Source organism: Podarcis tiliguerta (assembly GCF_965153285.1).
Source record: "Podarcis tiliguerta genome assembly, chromosome: 6".
Taxonomy (NCBI): Eukaryota; Metazoa; Chordata; class Lepidosauria; order Squamata; family Lacertidae; genus Podarcis; species Podarcis tiliguerta.
Genome location: NC_139539.1, coordinates 94,374,569 through 94,399,962, shown reverse-complemented (window position 1 = coordinate 94,399,962; position 25,394 = coordinate 94,374,569). Strand labels below are relative to the sequence as shown.

Sequence of the window (25,394 nt, the reverse complement as noted above, 5' to 3'; positions counted from 1 at the left end):
AAGTACCATGCAGGGGCTCCTACACTGCTTCCAATGTTCCATTCTTAACATCCCCAGTTTATTTTGTGTGGAACTAGGCAGAAACAGTCTGGAGCAGAGTGGGGAATGATCCATCTCCATCTGTATCCCTTGAGAATTCTTTCATTCATTCTCAAAAGTTCTCTGAAGGCTGAACTCTTTCCCCTGCTTTGGCTGTGGCTTTGGGGTCCGCTTCTGTCCCTCCCAGAGATCCAGCACCAGTTCCCACGCCCTCCTAAGGGATGTAGTCAATGACCCCCTTTGTCTCAGGCAAGACATGCCAGAAGGTTCTCACAGCAATGAAATGGATAATAATGATCTGATTTTACTCTTCATGGATAATAATGATCTGATTTTACCCTTCAGGGCTTGAAATTAAGAGTTTATCGACACTTCTTATTGTCTCACTGCTTTCCCCTGGAGAAAACCACACTTTAGCGCTCAATTTGAGCAAATATTCTGTTTGTTCAGATTTAAAGCTAAAGTGCAGGTTTTCCCCAGGAAAGGGAAAACCGATCAAATCTGTGTTTTCTGGGCACCAGACAAGCGGAAGTGTGGACAAGCACTCAGTGATTAGTTTAAGACAAAAGCAGCATCAGCCATGTATGGGGTGGGGTGTGTGGATGCCAGCTGGCAGCATCACTCAAGAGGGAGGGAGAAGAGGAGAAGCCACTGTGGCACAAACCTGCCCGGTTCAGAGAGGTGATGCATATCTGGAGTATTTCAAGGCGAACAACCACCAGTGTGGTCCATGAATGGAGAGCTGGAGGCTGGACATGGATCTGGGAATCCCAGACCAAATAAATATGAGTTCTGGGTTGCCACTTCTGCTATGGATTAAATTTGTAGCCTGGGCAAAGAAGCCAGTCAGTTACATTCTCTCTCCTCCCCGCTTCTTCCTGTCTCTCTCAGCTTCAGTTCCCCATATGTAAAATTAAAATGTTGGCAAGCACCTTATAGTCAGCATAGTAGTATATTTGTAAAGCACTCTTAATTGTATAAAGGTAAATACTGTTAGGACTCCCACCAGGGTGTACACAGATGTAGTCAAGCTGCATTATCCCTGGTTTTGTCAGATACACAAATTTCCCTGCAGGATTGAGCTCATAAAGACACCTCCTCACATTCACTTTTCAGGTTTTTTAAAAAAATGAAGTGTGTATTTTTTCTATATAAAGGTAGCAAAGAAACACCAAGATGCATAAACTTGCAAGATGCTTGAAAAAAATATTTATTAAAAAAAGATAAGCAGCAGTGTGGAGGAGGGCAGAGGAAATCATGGCTATTTGGAGTGAAAGTAGCCTAATTTCAGGAGTGGAAGAAGTGGGAGGGAGAGGGAACACCTGTTTGTACAGATGTCTCTATGTACATCTTAAGGCAGCCCTGTTCAAGGAAGTTTTTAATGTGTGACATTTTAGTGTATTTTTGGTCTCTGTGGAAGCTGCCCAAAGTGGCTGGGGAAACCCAGCCAGATGGGCGGGGTACAAATAATAAATTATTATTATATTATTATTATCTATGCTTCTCCAGAGCAAGAGAGTTTGCAAATTTCACTCATGTCCATCCACAGAACTCGCCCAGACTTTAAGCAGGGCACTCCCTAACAATCTCTGTCAACATCCCACTGGGAAAATTGGGAAAATTGGGAAGCATTTGTTGGGCGTGCGCAGACCACTGCAGCCCCCACTCACACTGAAGGACACATTCAGGAGTTAAGGCAGCATCCAAAGAAAATGGCAGGTAGGTTTTATGCAGAACACCCTTCACATTCAGCTTGAGAAGGCAGTTGGGCATTGCATGCCAACTGGTGGAGACAAAACCTGGATGAAGGACCCTGCATGTGGGTGACAAGGAGATTGTATGAAGTGAAGCACTCCATCCACCCAACCCCCAAGAAGATTCAGGTGAATGTGCCTTTTGATTTTTCCTTCAGAAAGCACATGCTTCCCCAAGGCTTAAGATGGTGAAATCCTGTCTTAACTGTTTATTTGATTGCAGTGTAAAGTCATGAGGGCCCTTGGAAACAGCCCTGTGGGATAGCTGGCTAAGACTTACCAATTCAGACTGCAATCCTATATAATACTTGCCTGAGGATAATCCCAGTAGAATTCAGTGGGTCTTACTTCTGAGTAATGTGGGTTCTTTGGCATGAACCCGGACTAGAAATTATGACAGCAATTCTGAACCACAGAATTTAGGGTTAGGTGTTACATATTAATAAAACTTCAAAAAAAACTTGCATAGGGAGAGTATGAGGAAAGACAGAGGTGCACAACTATTTTCCCAGCAGAAAAGCAACTGTGGGTTTATGCCCCTGCTGCTTTTCCCTGGAAAACCCACTTTTTGATGATAAATCAGAATCAACATTAATCTGCAGAAAACTTGATTAACATTTGCTCCAATTCAGTGTGAAAGAGCTGGTTTTAAAGAGGAAAGCTCTGGGGCAAACAAAAACAAACAAAAACCCCCATGCTCAGACACGGAGCTCTAAAGAGTGGACCTTTGCCTGGAAAGACAAGAGCAAAAGGTAACTGTGGCTGAGCCCTAGTCTTAGGACAACTGCAGTGCTTAAGTATTCACCATGTCTTTGCAAGCAAGGAGGCTGGGAAGAAAACCAGAACAACTGGGCAAGACTTCCTAGCACCCCTGCCAGGTTCCATGGGCACCAGCTGCCAATGTATGATAGCAGGGACCATCCACTGATAAATCTCTCTCTCTCTCTCTCTCTCTCTCTCACACACACACACACACCCCCCCCCAAATTGCCAACCCCTAAAATGCAGCTTCCACACACTAGCAGTGACTGCAGAGAAATGATGGGTGATTTTAATCTAACTGGTTTTTCACAGTAAGAAGAAATCCAAATAAAATGTAAAAAAAAAAAAGTATAAGTTGACATTTTGATGTTGTGTGAATGCTGCATAGGGGCAGTTCTGATTCCACAATAGACCTCCATCTGGAAGCACCCTAAGGCTCCATTCTGATCTGGAGAGATAAGCATCTGCTTCCCACGCGCTGCCTTCACAGTGAGAATCGGGCTCCCTGGACAGCTACAGAAAAACAAGCTATGCAGCTGCCTGTCTGTGTCTGTGTATTTAAGCATGCATCTACTTTGGCAGTAATTAATGGGGGGTGGGGGTTCTGCATGATTCACAAAATCAGAAATTAAAAATAGCAAATAGCAAAAATAAGCAAACTTTTATTCCAGTAGGAATAATAGAAAACAGAATGCTTTCCTCCTTCCAGAAACTCAGAGGAGCCGCTGGCTGACAAGATGAGACTGCTGTTTCCATTATCAGGACAAGATGAAGCACATCGGCTAATTTGTTCTTAATGACTTTGAAAAGGAAAAGTGCACAATCTATCTAATTTCTGTCTCTAATGATTGTTCAAACTAGGCCAATAACAGCCATGCAGATCACAATGCAATCTTCAGATCAGTCTATCTGCAGAACCTTCGTTAGAAGTAATTGGAAACAGATTCAGGGCCAAAAAGCCAATATACAGTAGTTTCCCTTCTCCCACTGAGGCCGCCCTTCTCCGTAACAAAAGCAGATGCTACTGGGGTTCATTCTGTTCCAATTCCTGGAACTGATTTATCTTCAGTACAGATGGGAGACTGTTTTCCTTCAGATAAAACTGACAGTGATTAATGCTGTGGATCTGCAGGCAGCAATGCCACCAGGGCTCCAAGGCCAGCATAAATGGTCCACCACCAAGATGCCTCCCAGCAGTTGATACCATTAACTATGGTTTTTCTTTGCACACTTCCTATAAAACTCTTATTCTTCTAAACCTGCTAATATACATCTGAAGTTTTATTAACTGACAGGGGATCAATATATCGACTCACAGTCCTTTGACAAGCTGTGAAAGCCATGGGATCAACTTTCAAGCTGATTTTATTTCCCCTTTTGTAAAATGAAGTTTAATTCCCCCATATATCACAGGGGCATTTAATTTCCTGTTTAAACACTTATTTCTAAGCCCTGTTAATGCCTGTATTAATGTGCAGTGTCATCAGGATTCTGGTGACAGACAGCTCTACCTCTGTTTCCACCTATAAATCCCAGGAAGGCTGTAGAACTCCTGGACAGGTGTCTAGAGGATGTTTTGGGACTAAGATGAAGAAAGAGGTACTAAGTCTTCAGTTGCTCCTGGATGGAGTTCTGTTCTGAAAGACCACGTTTACAGCTTTGGGCAGGGTTCCTCCAGGGTTAGCATTGTCTGTGGAAGCACAGAGCCTGGTATGCTTTCGCCAGCCCATGCCACTATGCCAGTTGCTTCCTGCATGGGGAAAGCTGATCTAGTCTTGGTTATGCAAGCAGTTGTTACATTCAGACTAGACTATGGCAACGCACTCAGAATGTGGAGCTTCTGTTGAAAACGACTTGGAAACTTCAACTTGTACAGTACAGAAAGAGTTTGCTCATTGTGGCTAGGTGGTCAGAACATGTTACACTGACTCTGTAAGAGTTGCACTGATTTCTGGCCCCAGTTCCCAAGCTGACCATACATAATTTGAGACCACATTGCATGAGACCACCTGTGCCTGTACAAACCTGCCTGTGCCTTCAGTTCAGCACAGGAGACCCAGATGGCTGGCCTGCCTAAGATTGGTTGAAGGACAGGGACTTTTCAGTGGTGGCTCGACTGTGGAATTCCCTCTCAAGGGGTATATAGTTGGTTTGACCCCTTCAGTCTTGTTGTTGCAAAATGCTTTGAAGATCTATTTGCTCCAAGTAACTTTTAAGTCATGTGCTTTCACTGGATGCACTGCTAACTGGCTGCTGTGGTTTGTGCTATTTGATGTTGACTCGTTTTATTTGAAAATGTTGCTTACCTTTGGATTTTGTCATTTTAAAAGTTTAACATTATACTGTTTCAGCTGAACTCCACCTTGAGAAATCTTTGGAAAGGTGGCCTATAACTGCTTTAAACAGACAGACAAACCCACTGTCGTAAGTGAAGTGAAAACATGTGTTGTTGCTGCCTGAACTGCCTTTCCCACTGTACGTGGTCGTGAGAGGGAGGTAAGAGTCAGTGTAGCATTATGGCCGAAATGGTGGATTTAGACCAGAAAACTCCAGATTCAAATCCTTGCTGGGCCTTGAACTTCAACTGGATTTGTCCCACTGGCTGAGATCTAATGCCCTGGGCCTGGCTCTATAGAAAAGGTAGGAAGCCAGTGCTGGGTAGCAAAGAGACCAAAGTAGCCTTTTCTCTTTCTCCGTTTCTCCCTTGTCTTTCTGCCACCCACTTTTCTTTCTCTCTCTTTCCCTCCCTTTTCATCAGCCTGCTGGAAAAGACCAATTCACTGGTGCCAGAAGCTTCCAGAAACCTGTTCTTTTTTTAATATGTGAAAAATGGATTTCCTCTTCCGAGAAATGTTCAAACCATTACAATTCCAACTCAAAAGCTGCAGAGACATGTTGTATTATTGTTATTCTGTTCCTCCCGTTGCTTCTGGTAACTTGTCTTCTTCTGCTCCTGGTGGAGTCTTTCCATCCAAATTTAGATTCAATATTGCCTCTGCTGTCTTCTTTCTTCTTTCCTCTAGTGGGTCTACTGTCCCTTTCTGTAGGTCCTCCCCGCAGGCCTCCAAAAAACTGTCTCTGTCTTCCACTGACTTTATTTTAATCTTTCGTCCTTTGAAACTAAAGGAGAGTCCTTCTGGGAATTCCCACCTGAAGATGATACTATTTCTTCTCAGCAAGGTCACCAAGTCTTTATATCTGGCTCTGAGATCGAGCAAAAGTTTGGGGATGTCTTTAAAAATTCCAGCTCTCGATTGAGAAATTTCCAAAGGTTTGTGAAAATGCAGTCCTAGGATCTTATCCCTCTCCTCCTTGGATCTTAATGTGATCAGACAATCTCTGGTTTTGATCTTTTTACTTGCTCTTCCCAGTCGGAAGGCACTCAAAATTTTTATTTCTTCCTTTTCCGGATCTAATTCCCAAAATTTCACAAACTCTTGTGACAGGTAGTCCCGCAGGCTCTCCTTCTCAATTTCAGGCAAACCTCTGATTCTAAGATTTGCCTCTCGTTCTTTCAAGTCAATTAGAGAAAACTTAACCTTATAGTCCTCCAGCTGTCTGGTCATCGATGGTAATTTCTCCTCCGTAGCAGCTGCGACCTGTCGAGCTTCTTCTGCAATCTTTCGCGTTTTATCGGAGTCGCCCAATAATTTCTCTATTGCAGCTGTATTTTGCCGGATGCTCAGCGTATTTTGATCTATTTTTGAAGATGCATCTGCAATCCCTTTGTTCGTTTCTACCACCTGATTTTTAATTTCTGCAATCTCCTTCTTCGTCCCTGACACCTCCGCTGTAAGTTTATCAATGGCCCCCTTGTAGCTTTGAAAAGCCAGAACTTATCAGTTCATCTGTACTAGACATTCCTTTCCCCTTCTGTTGTGAGGCAATACCTCCTGTAGGGTCTAGAGAACCTCTTCTTCCTGGAAGAAAGGATTTGCCTGATCTTGTTGTCTTTTCCTGATAACTCTCTTTCTGAGCCATAAGCCAAGCTTTCCCACGGTCAGACTGCAGCTGCAGCTGGGCTTGTGGCACAAACAGACAGTCCGATAAGAAGTTGCAGTAAGATGTTACAGTGGAAAATTACCAGTAGACTTGTAACAATGTCTGTGCCCACTAGGGGGACTCTAAGATTCCACAATCAGAAGAAGCAAAATGTCCTTTGGTTTACAGTCAAGACCGAATTGTATCATCAATCCTTTTGGCGACAGTTTTATGGTTCTAACACCTTTATAACAGTTTTATAACACCTTTAACTCTCATTAATCAAGCGCCGTCCACTATCCCCTTTCTGAGGTTAGTATTTTCAAATTCGACAGCTCAGGACCTGGGAGTCAGAGCAGTGTTTCTAATTACCGCAGCCTCTTTCTCCGGGGGATTTAGTCTTTCCCAAAATACTCCCCCTCCTTCCAGTTCTTGGGAGGGGGGTTGCAGTCCTTTCTATGGCTTCAGAGTAGCTTTTTCAATCTCTTATTTTAGAATGTTAAAAGCATAGTCTTTACTTTCTACTATATACAAAGCGGAAGGCTGACTTCCTGTTTAGACCTTCCCGCCTCTGTTCCGATCATTCTTAAAGAAATTTAAAGTCCCGATTCTTTTCCAATTCAAGTTTTCCAAATTAAAGTCCTTCAAATTTACTGTAGTTTACTCACGATTATTCTGTTTTGTAATCCAAATTGTAACAAGAAGAGGTCGAACGCTTTCCGGTTGGCAATGCGACGTCGCTCTGAGAAGGTAGCGATAGCCTCACAGCACCACGCCAGCCCCCCCTCCGTTCCCCGGGGCTATTTACGACCCGGAGACGATCTGGAGCTGCGCTTTCGGTGCCCGCTGAGTCCCACAGCCGTAGGCTTTCCCCGCCTGCGGTTTTATGGGGTTTCCGCGTCGTCGAAGCAGTAAAACCCCGTCCTTCTCAGAGCTCTTCCTCTGAGACATCAGAGGAAAACAGCCATCTTCCGATCGCGTTCAGACCCATTTTTCACATATTAAAAAAAGAACATGTGGACTTGATTTGCTTGCAAGAAACACATGTGACCAGGCTTCACAGAAAAATTTTAATTAACAAAAAGTTGGGACAAGAATTTATCTCATCGGACAAAGTTAAAAAAAGAGGAGTTGTAATTTATGCTAAAGAAGGCCTGGCACCAAAATTTGTTTTTAAAGATGAGCAAGGAAGATATTTGGCTATTGAAATACAGTATCATGGACAGAAATATTTGATGGTGGGCGTATATGCGCCCAATGAAGGAAAATCAGAATTCTTTAAAAGATTGCATGAGACATTGTTGGATTATATGGAGTACAATGTGATTCTAATGGGAGATATGAACGGAGTAGTCTCAACGAATATGGATAAGGCACAAAGACAGATAGTTACCAAAGATGGGAGACTACCGAAAACCTTTTTTGAAATGACTGATAACTTGGACTTGATTGACATTTGGAGAACGAAACATCCCCTGGAAAGAGAGGGAACCTTCTTTTCTGAAGCCCAAAAGACTTGGACTAGAATTGACCAAATTTGGACCACTAGAGAACTGGCCCCAAAGATAAATAAGGTGGAAATCTGCCCAAAGACTTGCTCCGACCATAACGCTATTAAGATGGTAATGAACTTACAACCAACTGGATCCTTCAGATGGAGGATGAATGACTCTCTTTTTAGAGATGCGGAATTTGTAAAGAAAGCCCAGAAAACTCTGAAAGATTATTTTGAAATAAATTTGAACACTACGGTGGAGAAAAGAATTATATGGGACGCAAGTAAGGCGGTTATGAGAGGCTTTTTGATCCAACAAAATGCACTCAAGAGAAAATTACAACAGGAAAAAAGAGAAAAGATTTTGGATAAGATCAAGGAAGGTGAAAAGAGATTGAGAACAAACCCAAAATCACAGGAAATATTAAGAGAGATAAAGTTGTATCAAGTACAGTACATGCAATTAATAAACCAAGAGATTGAATGGAAAATCAAACAGATGAGACAAAGAACATTTGATTCGGCAAATAAGTGTGGAAAGTTATTGTGGCATGGCAAATAAAGAAGAGACAAAAAATGAACACTATTACAAGTTTGGAAGTTGAAGGAAGAATGTTGCAATATCCCAACGAGATTAGGAGTGCTTTTCAAAAATATTTTAAAAAGCTCTACTCTCAACAACCACAGAAAGAAACAGAGATAGAAGAATTTTTGAAAGTGAATGGGCTACCAAAAATATCGCAAGAAAACAAACTTAAACTGAGCAGTAGGATAACAGAACAAGAGGTAGAGAGTGCCATCCAAAATATGCAACTAGGCAAAGCTCCGGGACCTGATGGGCTGACTGCAAGATATTATAAATCATTGAAAGACTGGCTAACTCAACCCTTAAAAGAAATATGTAATGAAATACTTCAGGGGGAAAAGGCTCCAGAATCGTGGAAAGAAGCTTTTGTGACTCTTATACCAAAGACAGACGTTGAAAAACATCAACTTAGGAATTACCGGCCTATATCATTGTTAAATGTGGATTACAAAATATTTGCAGATATCTTGGCGAGAAGATTGAAGAAGGTACTAACAGAGGAGATTCATAAAGATCAAGCAGGCTTTCTCCCAGGAAGACATCTATCAGAGAACGTAAGAAATATAATTGATATTTTGGAACTTTTACAGGAAAATATAAATACAAAAGCGGCGCTGATATTTGTGGATGCGGAGAAAGCCTTTGACAATATCTCTTGGAGTTTTATGAAGAAGAATCTCCAAGGCATGGGGGTAGGCCAAGAATTTGAAAATGGTATAGGGGCAATCTATTCTGAACAAAAAGCTAAATTAATTGTAAATAATGTTTTGACAGAAGAGTTCAGAATAGAAAAAGGAACACGACAAGGGTGCCCAATTTCCCCACTACTTTTTATATCGGTCCTGGAGGTGTTGCTGAATACGATCAGAAAGGACCAATTGGTTAAAGGGATACAGGTCGGAGCCAAACAATATAAATTAAGAGCCTTTGCAGATGACCTGGTTTTGACGTTGCAGGAGCCAGAATCTAGTGGAAAAAAAGTTTTAGAACTGATTCAAGAATTTGGCCAATTGGCAGGCTTTAAATTAAATAAAACAAAAACTAAGGTTCTGACAAAAAATCTGACAGAAATTGAAAATGAAAGGTTTCAGAAAGAAACAGGTTTAACAGTAGTGAAGAAAGTTAAATATTTGGGAATAACTATGACAGCAAAAAATGGGAACTTATTTAAAGACAACTATGAGAAATGCTGGACGGAGATAAAAAAGGATCTAGATACGTGGTCTAGTTTGAAACTCTCACTACTGGGGCGTATTGCTGTAATTAAGATGAATGTATTGCCAAGAATGCTATTTTTGTTTCAGACACTGCAGATTATTGATAAAACTGATTGTTTCAAGAAGTGGCAAAAAGATCTATCTAAATTTGTCTGGCAGGGCAAAAAGCCAAGGATAAAATTTAAAATATTAACAGACGTTAAAGAAAGAGGGGGCTTTGCCCTGCCAGACCTAAAACTCTATTATGAAGCAGCAGCTTTCTGCTGGTTGAAGGAATGGCTACTTCTTGAAAACACAGACATATTGGATTTAGAAGGGTTTAATAATGCATTTGGCTGGCATGCATATCTATGGTATGATAAAGTTAAAGTGCATAGAATGTTCAAAATTCACATTGTTAGAAACGCACTGTTCAATGTCTGGATCAGATACAAAGATCTTTTGGAAAACAAAACCCCAAGGTGGTTGTCTCCAATGGAAGCTAAGGCAGTAAAGAGACTCAATATGGAGGCAAATTGGCCGAAGTATTGGGAGATCTTAGAACAGGATGGTGACAAACTGAAATTGCAGAGTTTTGACAAACTAAAAAGTAAAGTCCGAGATTGGCTTCATTATTATCAAATAATGGAGGTATTCAAAATGGACAGAAAAATTGGCTTCCAGGTGGAAAAATCAAAATTGGAAACAGAACTATTAGAACCTAAAACAAAAATATTGTCTAGAATGTATAATTTGCTGCTGAAATGGAACACACAGGATGAGGAAGTGAAATCGGCTATGATTAAATGGGCTCAAGACGTTGGCCATAACATAATGTTTGCTGACTGGGAAAGGTTGTGGACCACTGGAATAAAGTTTACCGCATGTAATGCCTTAAGAGAGAACATAATGAAAATGATATATAGGTGGTACATGACACCAGTCAAGCTTGCAAAAATGTATCATATGCCTGATAACAAATGCTGGAAATGTAAAGAAGCAGAAGGTACCTTTTTTCACCTTTGGTGGACGTGCCCAAGGATTAAGGTTTTCTGGGAAATGATTTATAATGAATTGAAAAAAATATTTAAATACACATTTAGAAAGACCCCAGAAGCCTTTCTCCTGGGTATGGTAAACCAACAGGTTCAAGTGAAGGACAGAACTTTTTTTATGTACGCTACAACAGCAGCAAGAATACTCATCGCGCAATACTGGAAGACGCAAGATCTACCCACGCTGGAAGAATGGCAAATGAAGCTCATTGACTATATGGAACTTGCAGAAATGACTGGCAGAATCAGAGACCAGGGAGAAGAGATGGTGAAGGAAGATTGGAGGAAATTTAAAGACTATTTACAGAAGCATTATAAAATTACGAACGTTTGAGGTTATCAGATTGAATGTAAAAGAATGTTATTATAAAAATGACAATGTTAAAGAAAGTATATTTAATAAGACATAGGGAAATGTAAGGATAAATAAGACAATAATATTAATCTGAACCAAAGATACGCCAGAGGGAAAGAGTTTACTACCAGAATATAAGACCTAGAATACAGAGTGGGAAGGCATGGGGAAGTCGCAGACCTAAGTTAATGCTGAAGAATACAATGATACAATATTTGTTTTTAATTCTTTTATTCTTACCGTTTTCATTTTTCTTTTTGTCTTTGTACAATGTATGTATTGTTTTTCTTTTGTTTTTTTTCCTTTTGATGTGTTTGTCGATTTGTTCTTTTTTTGTTTATTGAATGTGGAAAATAAAATACTATTAAAAAAAAAAAAAAAGAAGCTTCCAGAAACCTCCTCCCCAGGCTTACTACCTGTTCCATCACTTTGTCAATTTTGGCAACCCCCTGTTTTCCCCTCTCCTGGCCTCCACCTATCTCTTCAGGCTGCACTCATCCTCATGAAATTAAGCACGCTTTGGGAAATTGCAGTCAAACATAGCTATGCAGGAGTGCTAGTTAGTACATGAAGGGGTTAACACCACAGAGTTAGATACCTAGACTCAGCTAGATCATACTTCCTCTTTGCTGAAGAGGGAGGAAGTGAAGCCTTCTGTTCCTGTTTCCTTTCTGCAATATGTAACTAACCAAGGAAGACATGTCTAAGCTTTGCTCCAAGCTTAGAGCATGTGTTTGAAGCTATCATTCTGTATTTTCCTAGAGTATTCTGCCTGTGTTCTCCTTGCTGCTGCTTGGATAAATGCATGAATCTGACCTTTGGAACATTTTGTAAGTAAAACTTTTTAAACTTACTTAACACTGTGTGGTCTGTTTATTGTAAGAAGGGTAGAAAGAGGGGAATGCTCTGCAAGCAGACTAAACATGAGACGAAGAAGGTCTATACACTTTCCTCTGACTTCCTAGGCACTACCCTCTGACTTTCTCACTACCTCATGACTTTGGCCCCACATTTCTGAGAGTTCAAAGAGGCTGACAAGGGTATTATAATGAGTAATAAGCTTCAAGTGTTTTGCAAAAGTTCACCCAACCACACTTTCAAAAGTAACATTGCTAGAAAATGGCCTTCAGCAAAATGGAAAAATGAAAACAGCAGAAAACAGGGTCACAGAGTGGACCAATTATTATATCCTTACTTCTGGACCTTTGCTGGCTTTTCCGGCTTCTCTGGGTAAGGGATAATCAAGTCAATAGCCGAGTCAGGCTTCTGGAGCAGTGTGCCCAACTTCGTCTTGATCTCCTTGGCTCTGGAGGGAGAGAGATATATAAATATAGATATATGTAAGTGTAGCTGACATTGTATTCAATAAATGCTAGTCTGAGACAGTTGAATACATTTGTCGTAACTTATGAGAGGTAGTTCTTCAAGTTGCTTCTACATTTGTTCGATTCAGTGGCAAAGAGCAGATTTTCCCAGGGAAAGTGACAGGGCAAATGGAAAACCACTCTGATCTGTGCCTAGAAAGCACAGGACAAGCAGGAAATCTCTTGGATCCGTGCTGTCTAGGCATGGGGCAAGGGGAAGGGTGGACGAGCCCTCAGTTGAAGTGACTTTAAACCATTCCTCCTCACCTTATTCTGATTGCATAGACATCTCCCCTTTTATCTTGGGTATCATCCAGTCTACTGGCCACATTCACACCATGCCTTTAAAAGACTCTTATTCCATTTTAATAGTTGTATCTTCCCCCAAAGAAATGTTTTGGAAGAAGAAGAGTTTGGATTTGATATCCCGCCTTTCACTCCCCTTCGGGAGTCTCAAAGCGGCTAACATTCTCCTTTCCCTTCCTCCCCCACAACAAACACTCTGTGAGGTGAGTGGGGCTGAGAGGCTCCAGAGAAGTGTGACTGGCCCAAGGTCACCCAGCAGCTGCATGTGGAGGAGCAGGGAATCGAACCTCGTTCACCAGATTACGAGTCTACCACTCTTAACCACTACACCACACTGGCTCTCAAAGAGTCCTGGGAAGTGTAGTTTTGTAAGGGTGCTGGAAATTGTAGCTTGGTGAGAGGGGTCTCCTAACTACTCTCAGCACCCTTACATTTCCCTCCTACCACTACCTAGAAGTAGAAGGTGGTTTCTGCACATGCTGTAGAGGAAAGTGAGGGGCAGGTGGCTCCACTTGGGAAGACGCCCCATCTAGGAGAAGGAATACTCTGATCCTAAACCTCCACTGCCTTGCGGAATATCTACATGAGAAAAAAAGGCTAAGGAGTAAACCCTACACAAATTCATAGTGGAGTCCCTAAGGGACTTCTCACAGCACATACTGTAAGTAAACCATGCCAGTCGCTACAGCAAGATGTCATGATGGCCACCCATGTCAACAGCTTTAAAAGGGGATTAGATAGATTCCTGGAGCAGCAGCAGCAACAACAAAGGCTATTGATAGTTAGAGCTACTCATCATGGTGGCTTTATACTATTTCCAGGCTATCTCTGAATGCCAGTTCCTGTGGAGCCTGAGCACTCCGTATCACGCTTGCAGGCTTCCCAAAGGCATCTGGTTGGTCACTGTAGGATACAAGATACTATATTAACAATTATTATTATTATTATTATTATTATTATTATTATTTATACCCCGCCCGTCTGGCTTGGTTTCCCCAGCCACTCTGGGCGGCTTCCAACAAAATATTAAAATGCAGTGGTCTGTTAAACATTTAAAGCTTCCCTAAACAGGGCTGCCTTCAGTGAGTGAGATGGGCTTTTGGTACCACTGAGCTGGGCTCTTCTTTTATTCCTACAGGGAGCGCAGGATGCCCAGGGAGGCTACCCTATTTATCCTCACAACAGCCCCATGCAGCAGATGGAGAGAGGCTATGACTGAGCCAAACTTCCCCAGTGAGCTCCATAGAAAGCAGGAATGAAACCCGTATCTCCCTGGTTTGTGAAAATCACACTAGACACGGCACCACAATGATTCTGCGATCTATAGAGCTCAGACAATGGATGAGGGTGAGCAAGGGAACCAGGGGGAGAATGAGGAAGGGGGTGTAAGCAGCTGTATCCTGTATTGGTGGCTCAAGTAATTTGAAAGCCTCATTAATTTAAAAGTATATCAAATGACACAGTGTCAGGGGCTGCCTGGCCTGCTTTGCCACCTGAGGCAAAATATGAAAGTGCCATCATGTGTGCCTGGCCCCCACCTCCACACCAAAGTCTTGTTTCACATGGCTGTGGCTTTGGGTGAGACCTTGTGAGCAGTCCAGGAGATTTTGCAGGGCTCTTGCGATATCTCACTGAAAGCCACCACACCATTACTCCTCACTTTTCCAGTGGCGATGGCTGTGTGGTGCACAATCCACAAAGCCCAAAGTGGACTGCTTCCTATTGCCTTATTAAAAGGCCGTCCCTGCACAGTGTTCTTTCCTTTTCCTTTCTTTCCATTTCTCTCTTTCTTTTCCTTTCTCCATAGGCAGGAAATCTCAAGAGTTCTGAAGACTGACCGTTATGTTCTTGGCTTTTTGGACCCTGGAGTCAAAATCTTACTCATCCATCTCTTTGGAGGACGTCAACAGATGCTAAGGCTATTTCCATAATCAGTAGTTCCAAGAAATGTATTCACTTGACCTGGGAAAAGCCTTTTTCACAGGCCAAAGGGTGGCTAAGTCCCCATGCTCTCTTTTGACCGAGGTGTCTCTTGAGTAAGGATACTCTGGTTAGAAATGCAGACTGAGAGTGAATGCAAACAGAACACCCCACCCCCAATATGAGAAAAAATACTCTGTATTCTGGGAGTCCCTGAGCCTAGAAATAAACACAAGCACACTAGTTGCTTTAGAAACTTCAAAGAAAATATACATTTTGGTATGCAAGGTTTTAGCATGCAAGAATAGCAGTTTCTTCTGTTTTTTTTTGGGGGGGGGGTGGAATATATTTTATGGTTGTGTCAGACTAAGGGAGGTTCTCACAGGCTCGTCCTCTCAAAACAAAGGAAAAACTGCTCTGAATCTTCCAATGGGTAACTAAAGCCTGTTTCAGCTCTGGACAAATTTCACCGGAAGTGGTTTTCCCTTTCACCAAAGTTTCTTAAGCAATATTATTTGCTTATCCTCAGGTTATAAAATGAATCTCCTATATCAAAGCAAAGACCTCTTGGATAAGCAGAACTCCTCTGCAATTAATGCAGATTAAAAACCATAAGCAGGAGAAGCTCTGAAAACTTCTTTGGAACAACAGAGCTTAGGGATGTTGCCTTCCTGTGCTTCTGACATCTACTGATACCGCACACAACTGAGTGTACAATGAAGCATGGACTCAGACAGGTACATTTCCTGCTGGCCCATCCCCAGAAAGTTGGCCAAGGAGATTGCACCCAGTTTGGGCCCTGTTCTATCTGCACAGCAGTTGCTCAGTCAGTTTTATAAATAACTATTTTATAAATAAGTATTGTCCTATCTCTATGCCAGGAAAGGCTGCACCTGCTGAATTTCTGCTTAGATCAGAACTCACTGGCAATCAGCATCTCAGGTGGCAACAGGACCAAAGCCCAAAAGTCATGTGGGAGCAAGCCAGACGGGATGGGAGCGAGAGGCAAGGAGCATTATTAGTTCAAGCAAGCAAGCAGATTCTAGACACAGTAACCCTGTACAGAAGGGCTCAGTCCAGCAATGTCTTCTCATGAGGACAGGGGTGGGGAAACTCCAGCCTGTGGGCCAAACCTGGCCTGCCAGGGATTCAAATTTGACCCAAAGCATACCCTCCTGCCCCAACCCTACATCAGGTGTGGGGCAGGTAGAGTGGCTGCCAGAATGCAGCCAAATTCCAGAATGCCAGGATTAGGCCAAATTCCCACGAGAAGGCCAAACTAAACATGAGGTGAATCACAAGAATGCAGTAAACATATACACAAAGTTTAAGTGACTGCTGTGAGGTGGTACGAAGCAGGTTTAGGATTCTGGTGGATGTGGAGGAGGGTTCGGCCATTTCAGCCGCCACAGTCCTGATGAAGCAACTATTAGCCTTATCAGCAGGAGGCAGTAATGGATCATGTCCCCTCCCAAGCTGTAAACCATGTTTTCATCTATGTTCAATATTTATTCTGTGCCCAATAACAAAAGTTATCTGAGTAACTTATGATCCTTCTTTCCCAGCTGCATTTAACTTAAAAACAAGCATCTCTCAGTGTATTGTCATCATTTGGCACTGTGGCGCTGCAATTAATTGTGTGTGTGCTAGACACTTCTAAATTCCTGGAACCAGTAAGTGTTAGAATTTAATCAAAGGCTTCTAATTCCAGGAAATTGCTAGACCACTATAAGCCCTGGATTCAGCAAATGGTTAAAATCTAATCAAACCCTTGGGTGTTAAACTGAGTGATACTGCATTAATCCCTCAATTTAGCAAGTGTTAAAAGTGTTAATTAAGCCAGGCTAGCCTTCAGGTTGACAAGCCATTAAGACAAAGCACAAAGAGACTTTGTGTGGGACAGCAAATAGGTGGGGCCCCTCCCTCAACAGATAAAGCCAGGGTTTGGAGAGTGGAGGGCTATGTGAGCTAGAGATAGGAGTTTTGTGACCAAGAAACAAAGCAGCGAATAGGAGAGGCAGAGCAATGTTTGAGAGCAGAGGTGGAGGTCTGCCTGGATCCAAGGCTGCAGCTATGGGAGAAGCAAGACCCTCTTGGGGTGCTGATGCTGTGAACCCCTCCATCGTAGGTTCAGGTTGTATGTATGTGTACATCAGCCATATGTGATAAAGACACCACTGTCTCCATTGTGCCCATTCCCAAAAGGAAACATGAACCCTGTGTAAGTGTGCCTGGGGTGGCATGTCACAATGCACTTACCCCAGGGGAGGAACACGGACCTTATTTTGGTACACAGCCTGTGGAACAAGTAACAATGGCCGAAGCTGGCAACCCGTGAGAGTCTGAGTCTTGCATGCCCCCTTTCTCACACCACCCAGCTCAGTCACAGAAATAAGATTAACAGTTTATTGTAAATCAGCAATGCTAAGTTGGTGCTGCTGCACACATGATGAAGTAACTATTAAGTGTCCAAACAAAAAAGAAACGGTAAAAGAAGATAAGAAAATGTGGTTGTCAAAACAAATCACATCTAGTTGTATTACCAAGGATCCAGTTTTTCCAAAAGCAACAATGGAAAAAAATCCATTAAAACATAAAAAGAAATCAATTAATCCCATGAACAGGAAGAGATCCAAAAGCAGGTGTGTTTCTTTGGCTCTGCAAAATAAAATGGCATTCACAATAAAGGGAATTGTTGGCTTATTCCCCACTTTGAGGTTGTATTTGCACCAGCTGGTTTCCTGGGACATATTCTAGGGACGGCTGGTGCCATTCCCTTTCCACTCGTGTTGAAATTGCCTATGGCCAGGGCTTTTTTCAGCCGGAACTCAGTTCCGACTCCTCTCAGGTGGGCACCATTGCCATTCTAAGAGAACGAGGGAGGTGTTCATGGTGAGTTCAGGCACCTCTTTTTCTAGAAAAATAGCACAGGCCACAGCTACTAACACTTGTGGGCTTTGTGAAATTATCTTTCTCCTGACAGAGATTTGAGTGACCAGTACAGTGGTACCTTGGGTTACAGATGCTTCAGGTTACCGGCTCCGCTAACCCAGAAATATTACCTCGGGTTAAGAACTTTGCTTCAGGATGAGAACAGAAATCGCACGGCAGCAGCAGGAGGCCCCGTTAGCTAAAGTGGTGCTTCAGGTTAAGAACAGTTTCAGGTTAAGAACGGGCCTCTGGAATGAATTAAGTTCTTAACCCGAAGTACCACTTTAGTGTAAAACTGTAGAAAGGAGACATATATGTACAAGCAGCAGATCCCAAAGTCATTTAGACTGTCCCCACAAAAAATAAAAAATAAAATCAAGAGGGGTTTCCCCCCCCTTTTTAAGTTGGGACCTCTGTGGTTTTTCATTGGTTAAGTCTTCATGATCTCATATTATCTTTGGCTTGCTATTCTGTTTCATCAGATGAAAACCAGGCTTTTTCTTTGATGGATAGTTCCTGTCTTGTGTCTTTCCACACCGATTTGGGCCCCTGCCCTTGTTGTTTTATTCTTTTATCACGATGCCTCTGTTGTCACGGCCTGTGGCTAATAAAACTCATGGACAGCACCCATTTGTTTTCTTTCATCACATCACCCGGCACACCAAAGCATTGCGCCCAGAGATGCTGTCAAGCAAAGCTGGAATTGGAGGCTGGCAGGCACAGCAAAGCAGCAGGTGTTGACGCAGAGCAGGTGTGGGACGGGCACAGGAGAGAAGCCAGGATTCGGCTCAAGCAACGGGAACATTTGGCCAGAAGGGCAGCTCACTGACATGGCAAACTGGGTTTTGGGCTATGTTACTTTGCACTGCCAGTTAGGGTTTCCACATTTTAGTACTGCATTCTCCCGGAGGCCAAGCCAGAATCTTTTTCCTCTGGCAGCTGATCAACAAGCAGGAATCATCGCCTGCTCCTCTGCTTTCCTTTTTCAAAGGAAGAATAAGCTACACGTGCATGAGCACATTATGTTTATCACAATTCATCAGAGAAATGCTGGAGGGTTTGCTACTACCTAACAGAAGGAATTGTTCTCCTCATGCAACCTGTCCCGCCCCCCGTCCGCTGCTGCCCCAATTTTCCAGCTTATCTCACTAACACATTTACACTCTTTTCTTTCTGAAGTCCTTGTCTCTGCCAGCCCTTTAGCAATATCAAAACAGTAGTGAAACACAGCACATAATATGCCTTATGAAGCCTTAAGCGACTCAGGACCGCAGTACTGTCTCTTCCCATATGAACTGAGACCATCCCCTGAGGCCCTTCTTCGTGTTCCTCCTCCATGAGAGGTCCAAAGGGCGGCAACATGAGAATGGGCCTTCTTTGTGGTGGCTCCCCACTTACGCTCTCCCAGAGAGGCTCGCCTGGCACCTTCATTCTACATCTTTAGGTGCCAGGCAAAAACGTTCCTCTTCAACCAGGCCTTTGACCTTTAACTATCTACGGCCTTTCAGAAGTGGGTGGGATGTTTCTTATGTACTGGGGTTTTTCCTGCCCCACTTAGTTTTAATGCATCTAAATGGGTTTTGCTTGCTTGTTTTTGTTGGTTGGTTACAAATTGTTTTGAGTTGCCTTGGGCAAGATAAAGTGACAAACAAATTTAATAAATGTTACTACGACGAGAAGTCAGTCCCGTTTAGCAAAGATTGATGCTAATGTTAATTACAAACATGCTGTTTGCTGATCCAGTTCATTTCATTTCTTCCTATTGAGCAAGGCTCAGGGATGACTGATTAAAAGCTTTTTATTGCTGACTGAAAATTGCCATATTGTCACTTCTAGCTCCTGTGAATTGTAGAAGCAGCCGGGGGGTGGAGGACTTTTCATTGCTGATTTCCTCCTCTTTAATCTTTTCATTTTCACACAGTGAAATAACAGTAATGCTATATAAAAAAATAAAAAAATAAAAATAAACGGAAGATTCTACACTACCAAGGAAAATAAATGATCAGTCTGTGGCAGTTACTGAAAAGTTGTTCAAACAGTAAAAAAAAAAAAAAGGCAAATATAATCAGTAGCCCGCCCACCCCCAGTCATGTTCTACAGAAAACAGGCTGAACTAGCTAACAGGATGCTTTTAATTAAAGACCCAGGAGCCCTGGAAACTCTCAATGCCCCTTTGCCTGGCCACACTTGAGAGGTTAGTGCTGTAATTGTTTTCAGGCAACCTCCATCGTCTGCTCAACAATCACATATGAAATAGAGGTAGAAAGATAACACAGAAAATGCTGAAATGCAAGATTGTAATGTAATCTGAATTCTCTATAAAAAGTGAAAGAATGGCAAACTGGAGAAAAGTGTGTGCACGAGGATGCAGTTTCTGCCTCCTCCTCCTCCTCCTTTCAGCTCCCTCAGTCTCTCCCCCCCCCCCCCATGTTGCCATCCGTGTTTCTTCCGCCATCTTTGTTTCTCACCACTTTCTCTCCTTTGTTTCTCTCGCTGGGCGTCCCCTCCTGTCTGATGCACCGCAGGCCCAGTGCAATACAAGAAAGGGCCAGCACTGCCATGAAGAATGTGTCATAGGGGATGTGTGTAAATAAGTGCTGTTGAAAAGTCAAAAGCTGTGTTTTGCTAGGAATGATTGCTAAGGTGTCCAAAGTCTCAAGAAAAAGCTACAGAATTAGTTTACTGTCTTCCGTATTATGTAGAGCTGCTTTCCATTGTAGTACCTTCTTTTTAAAAACCCATTGACACCCACCAAATCCTGAAAGGTATGCACTTTTACTAAGAAATCCAAGCTAGCACCAGCAGTACATGACAAACCCAAGAAGGGGCTGCACACGGCATGCTTAGTGATTGCCCTCCCCCTACAATCCACATATAGCTTGACGCCTCTCCTGAGTAATAAAAAAAAACCACGGAAATCCTGGGTTTAAAGAATGACCAGTAGCCCATTGCCTTGCTTGTGGTGACAAGCTAGAAACAAGAGATTCACTACTAACTAAGACGACCTGCAACAAAATGTTGCAGTGTGGTGTGCACTCTGCTCAGCGCTCCAGGGAGTCAGCATGTCAGCTTTCCATCTTTTTCCATCTCAGAAAGAGGAGAGAGAGATTTCTCTTTCCACTCCCACCAACAGACACCTAGCAGGGTTGTTTAGGGTTTGGTTTTGTTGTTTTGCTTCATTAGGTGTCCCGCTTTTGCAAAAAAACAAAAAACCCCAGCCCTCAGATAACTTCTCCCTTGTGTAGGGATGGTGCCATTTTGGCTACATAAGGATATACTTGTGCTGCAATTCTACCATGTCTACTCAGAACTAAGTCCCATTAATTTGATGGGGCTCACTCCCAGGTAAGTGAGGTGGACTGCAGCTTTAGCTATGAACATATAGAATCCTTAGCACTTAGAATACTGAAAGAACTTCATTCATGATTGCACTAATCTTTATGATGACCTGTGCAAGCACTATCAGGATGACTGCAGGTACAATTCCTGTGCAGAAATTATCTGTTTTGCTGGGCTTGATGGCTTGGATTCACGCAGAGGGGTAAACTCTTGGAAAAGGAAAGCTTGTATGCAAGCGGCAAATCTGGAAACCTTTAGGCATCCAATGTGTTTCATCAAGAGACAAAGACACTTCTTTGCTGTTGTTTTAAGTTGGGATCTCTACGGTTATTATCAGCTTCTTATAAAATAAATGTTTATACCGTTATCTCATCTGTTATCTGGTTTAATGGCTGTTATTTGGTTTAATGGAAATCCTAATATATTTGTGTCAGTATTGTTATCCTGATATTTCAGATAGCCAACTGAGGCTTGGAGCATTTTATCATTCAGCTCATGCCTTAGGGCTAAATTAAAAACAGGCCATGTGCAGAATGGGACCTGTATCAAATCCATATAAAGTAGAATGTGTGTGTGTGTAAAGGAGAATTAAAATGCATTAAAGATGAACAGAGTAAGAGCTGAGCCTTTTCCCCACCCACAGTCCCTCTCAAGAAAACTCCTATGAAGACATTTTTTCCCTCCCAGTATGGGTTTTAAAATGGAAATAAATCCTACTGGGATAAAAACAAGTTTTTAAAAGGTAGTTGGGTGGGGAAGCAGAGACGGCGGAGAACTCAGCTCACTCTCCACCTTCTTGCTTTGCCTTAACAGAACCTTCTATGGCATTCTTCAAAATAAGAGTTCACCTCTATAAATCCAAAATTTAATTAGCTTTCTGGTTCCATACATGCATAATAGAAAACAAATTAACTCAGTTAATTAAACTTTTCTGTTCTGTTCAGCCACCTTATTTCTTTACTGTGTTGATGAAACTCATTTTATACCATCCTGACACCACCGGCACAGTCCGCCTGGCACTTCTCCTGCACAATCTGCACTAAAATGAATGAGAGCAGGAGAACATCCTAACATGCTAGGGATATATTTTCTGTCTTCAATGTACGCTAACCCTCATTCTGAGAAAAGGCTGCTGTGTTCCTTTTCAGCCCATCAACCCATTAATTTTCCTGTTTAAAGAGACAAACTGGTTCTCTCACCTCTCCAGACATGTGTGGGGCAAGGCAGCTAGTCCTTTGCACATCTTGACGTGTGGTTAGTGTGTCCTTGATGCCAGGCAGATGGTGTGTGAGGAGGCTGAGACTCGTCTAGAACACAGCAGCCGGCTTCCTTTCAGAAATATATAGAGGCTGCCTTGAATCCCAGCCAGCCCCTTTGGCCAATCACGTCCCGTGTGGTGATTCTGAGCGAAGGAGCATTAGCCGGACAGGCAAGGACCTCAAAGAGGGCGCCTTCCTTTTTGCATTTCCCAAGTTAGATGCTGTTGACTCAAGACTGCTTAAGAAAGCATTGACAGCATATAACCTGGCAAATTATGGACAACCCAGTCCTTCTCCGAATCTGTGGGGCAAAATCAGTAAAACCCCGAAGGATTTATTTACAGTTCCAATATAATAATAGCTTTCCATTAGTCACACACACACATATATTACATTTTAAAGTTCTATAGCCGTGTTCACAGTACTTACTAGCATAAATATGCAAATAATCAAATAAAAGGGGAACAGGAAAGGGGAAGAGAACTGGACAGGGAGGCAATATAAACAAGGATTTATAAATCGGATTGATAAAACGTGCATGATCTGGGACCTTTGTTCTAAATTTCGCTGTTGCTGTAATTTATGCCTTCCAAGTAGAGCAATTAGTACCCCAGAACCATTGATTGTTGTCGAGCATCTGTATTTGCTTTTCTTTTAGGCGTGTGGTGTTTTATGAAGCATTTCTTTAAAATCTTCATCATGTGAACTGGCTTACAATGGAAAAAAAAACCCTGAAATAGTTTGTGAAACAATCCACTCCGTGAGCAGCTGGCACCCTGACAAGTCCATGTGCCCCACGGCCCACTTCTAAGGTGCAGGCCTCTTTCAGCTCAGCTTGCAAGGCCAGCCCCCTGCCATGCCCTTCTCTAGCAAGGGAGGGAAGGCGTCCAGGGAAGCAGTGGCTTAGAGAGCTCTGTCCCAGGGGCTGCCTAGGGGCAGAGGAGAAGGGGTGACTGCCATTGCCAAACTCCTAGGGGGCTGTGGTCCCTTCGCCCCCCCCCCCCAAGTTGATGGGCATTGCTATTCAAATGGGGCGGGGTGCTGTGTCTTGTGATCAGTTTGTGGGGTGGGGCTCACCTGGCACCCCTGCTTAGCTTTCTTCTTTTTTCTACACATCTGGAATGAGGGCATTCCAGTGAAACCACTCGTGTTTTTACATCCATTTGAATGTTCTTAATAAACCTAGACATGCAAACATTGACAGCTACCACTAGTCATTCCAACCGTTTTGCCTTCCTGTTGTTCTCTTGTGTTCTGCTGCTAGAGGGCATAGAATCAAACCTAGGGATGCTAGTGCACAATTGCATGACCCCTGGCCCCTTCAGCACGAAAGGTGTGCAGCCTTAGCTGCTGCCAGATGTGGCAAAGCAGAACACCACTCCGGCAATAGCCGAGAGCCAATGCACACCAAGCAGTTCCCTTCCCCACCCTGGCATACCACCCATCATTTGAGGCCCTTATTTGTGTGCCCCCTCCAAGGGAGGTACAAAGGGTGACAACACAAGAATGGACCTTCTCTGTGGCGATTCCTGTTTCTAGAGTGCTCTCTCCAGGGAGACACACATGGTGCCATCACTTTCGTCTTTAGGTGCTAGTCAAAAACATTATTATTCATCCAGAACTTATCTTTTAGTGGGGTGGGATAGAAGTGGATCTGAGATGATGAGATGATAGATAGATAGATAGATAGATAGATAGATAGATAGATAGTTGTTGTTGTTATTGTTGTTTAGTCGTTCAGTCGTGTCCGACTCTTCGTGACCCCATGGACCAGAGCACGCCAGGCACTCCTGTCTTCCACTGCCACCCGCAGTTTGGTCAGATTCATGTTTGTAGCTTCGAGAACACTGTCTAACCATCTCGTCCTCTGTCGTCCCCTTCTCCTTGTGCCCTCCATCTTTCCCAACATCAGGGGCTTTTCCAGTGAGTCTTCTCTTCTCATGAGGTGGCCAAAGTATTGGAGCCTCAGCTTCACGATCTGTCCTTCCAGTGAGCACTCAGGGCTGATTTCCTTAAGAATGGATGCATTTGACCTTCTTGCAGTCCATGGGACTCTCAAGAGTTTCCTCCAGCACCATAATTCAAAAGCGTCAATTCTTCGGCGATCAGCCTTCTTTATGGTCCAGCTCTCACTTCCATACATCACTACTCGGAAGACCATAGCTTTTACTATACGGACCTTTGTTGGCAAGGTGATGTCTCTACTTTTTAAAATGCTGTCTAGGTTTGTCATTGCTTTCCTCCCAAGAAGCAGGCGTCTCTTAATTTCGATAGATAGATAGATAGATAGATAGATAGATAGATAGATAGATAGATAGATATAGATAGATGATAGATATAGATCTAAGTCCAGTCAAAGGCGACTATGGGGTGGTGCTCATCTCGCTTCAGGCCGAGGGACCCGGCATTTGTCCACAGACAGCTTTCCAGATCATGTGGCCAGCATGACTAAACCGCTTCTGGCACAACGGGACACCGTGACAGAAACCAGAGCACACAGAAATGTCATTTGTTTTTTGTAAGTTGCTTTGAGTGTAGCAAATAAATAAATAAATAAATAGAATAGAATAAATAATCAGTCTTTCCCAATACCAGACACTCCAGCTTGCCCCACCCTCTGGCACCAGCAAGTACAGCGCTAACACCTGCAGCAGGGAAGTTTTCAGGGGCACAGCCGTAGGCATGAAGGCTGAAGACGGTCACCATGCACACACACGGATGTCAGGGCAACCAGAGTACTTGATGTCACAGGATGAGAGTGTGACAGGGAGCTAGTTTGGCACGATCCTGCTCCCTGATCATGCACTGTCTCAAGAAGTGAGGAATACTTCATGCCAGCTGTTGCTCCACCTAACCCCTCAGCAAACCAAAGCACTGCCAGTGGGAGCATTTAGGAGCAACTCTGTCAAGTGCTTGAGACACACTCACCATTTCAGAAGATGACCACAGAACAGACCCACCACCTACAGCAGCAGAAGAGTGCTCAGTCATGAGAGAAAAAACTCCTGGGTTCCCATACAGCAGTGTGTTTTTCCCAGGAGAGAGGGGTGCA

General features: G+C 43.0%; 1 protein-coding gene across 1 annotated transcript in view; it reads right to left on the bottom strand.

Annotated features, from left to right (window-relative positions):
- LOC310680113 (regulator of G-protein signaling 5-like) overlaps positions 1–22,594 on the bottom strand; it is a 32,676-nt gene extending 10,082 nt beyond the window's left edge. Inside the window, exons 1-2 of the mRNA XM_083446390.1 lie at positions 22,283–22,594; positions 12,419–12,529 (exon numbers count right to left, since the gene is read on the bottom strand). Of these exons, the coding sequence (XP_083302516.1) occupies positions 12,419–12,529; positions 22,283–22,326 (155 nt within the window). The 5' untranslated portion in view covers positions 22,327–22,594. The remainder of the gene's footprint in view (positions 1–12,418; positions 12,530–22,282) is intronic.
- Positions 22,595–25,394: the final 2,800 nt, after the last annotated feature.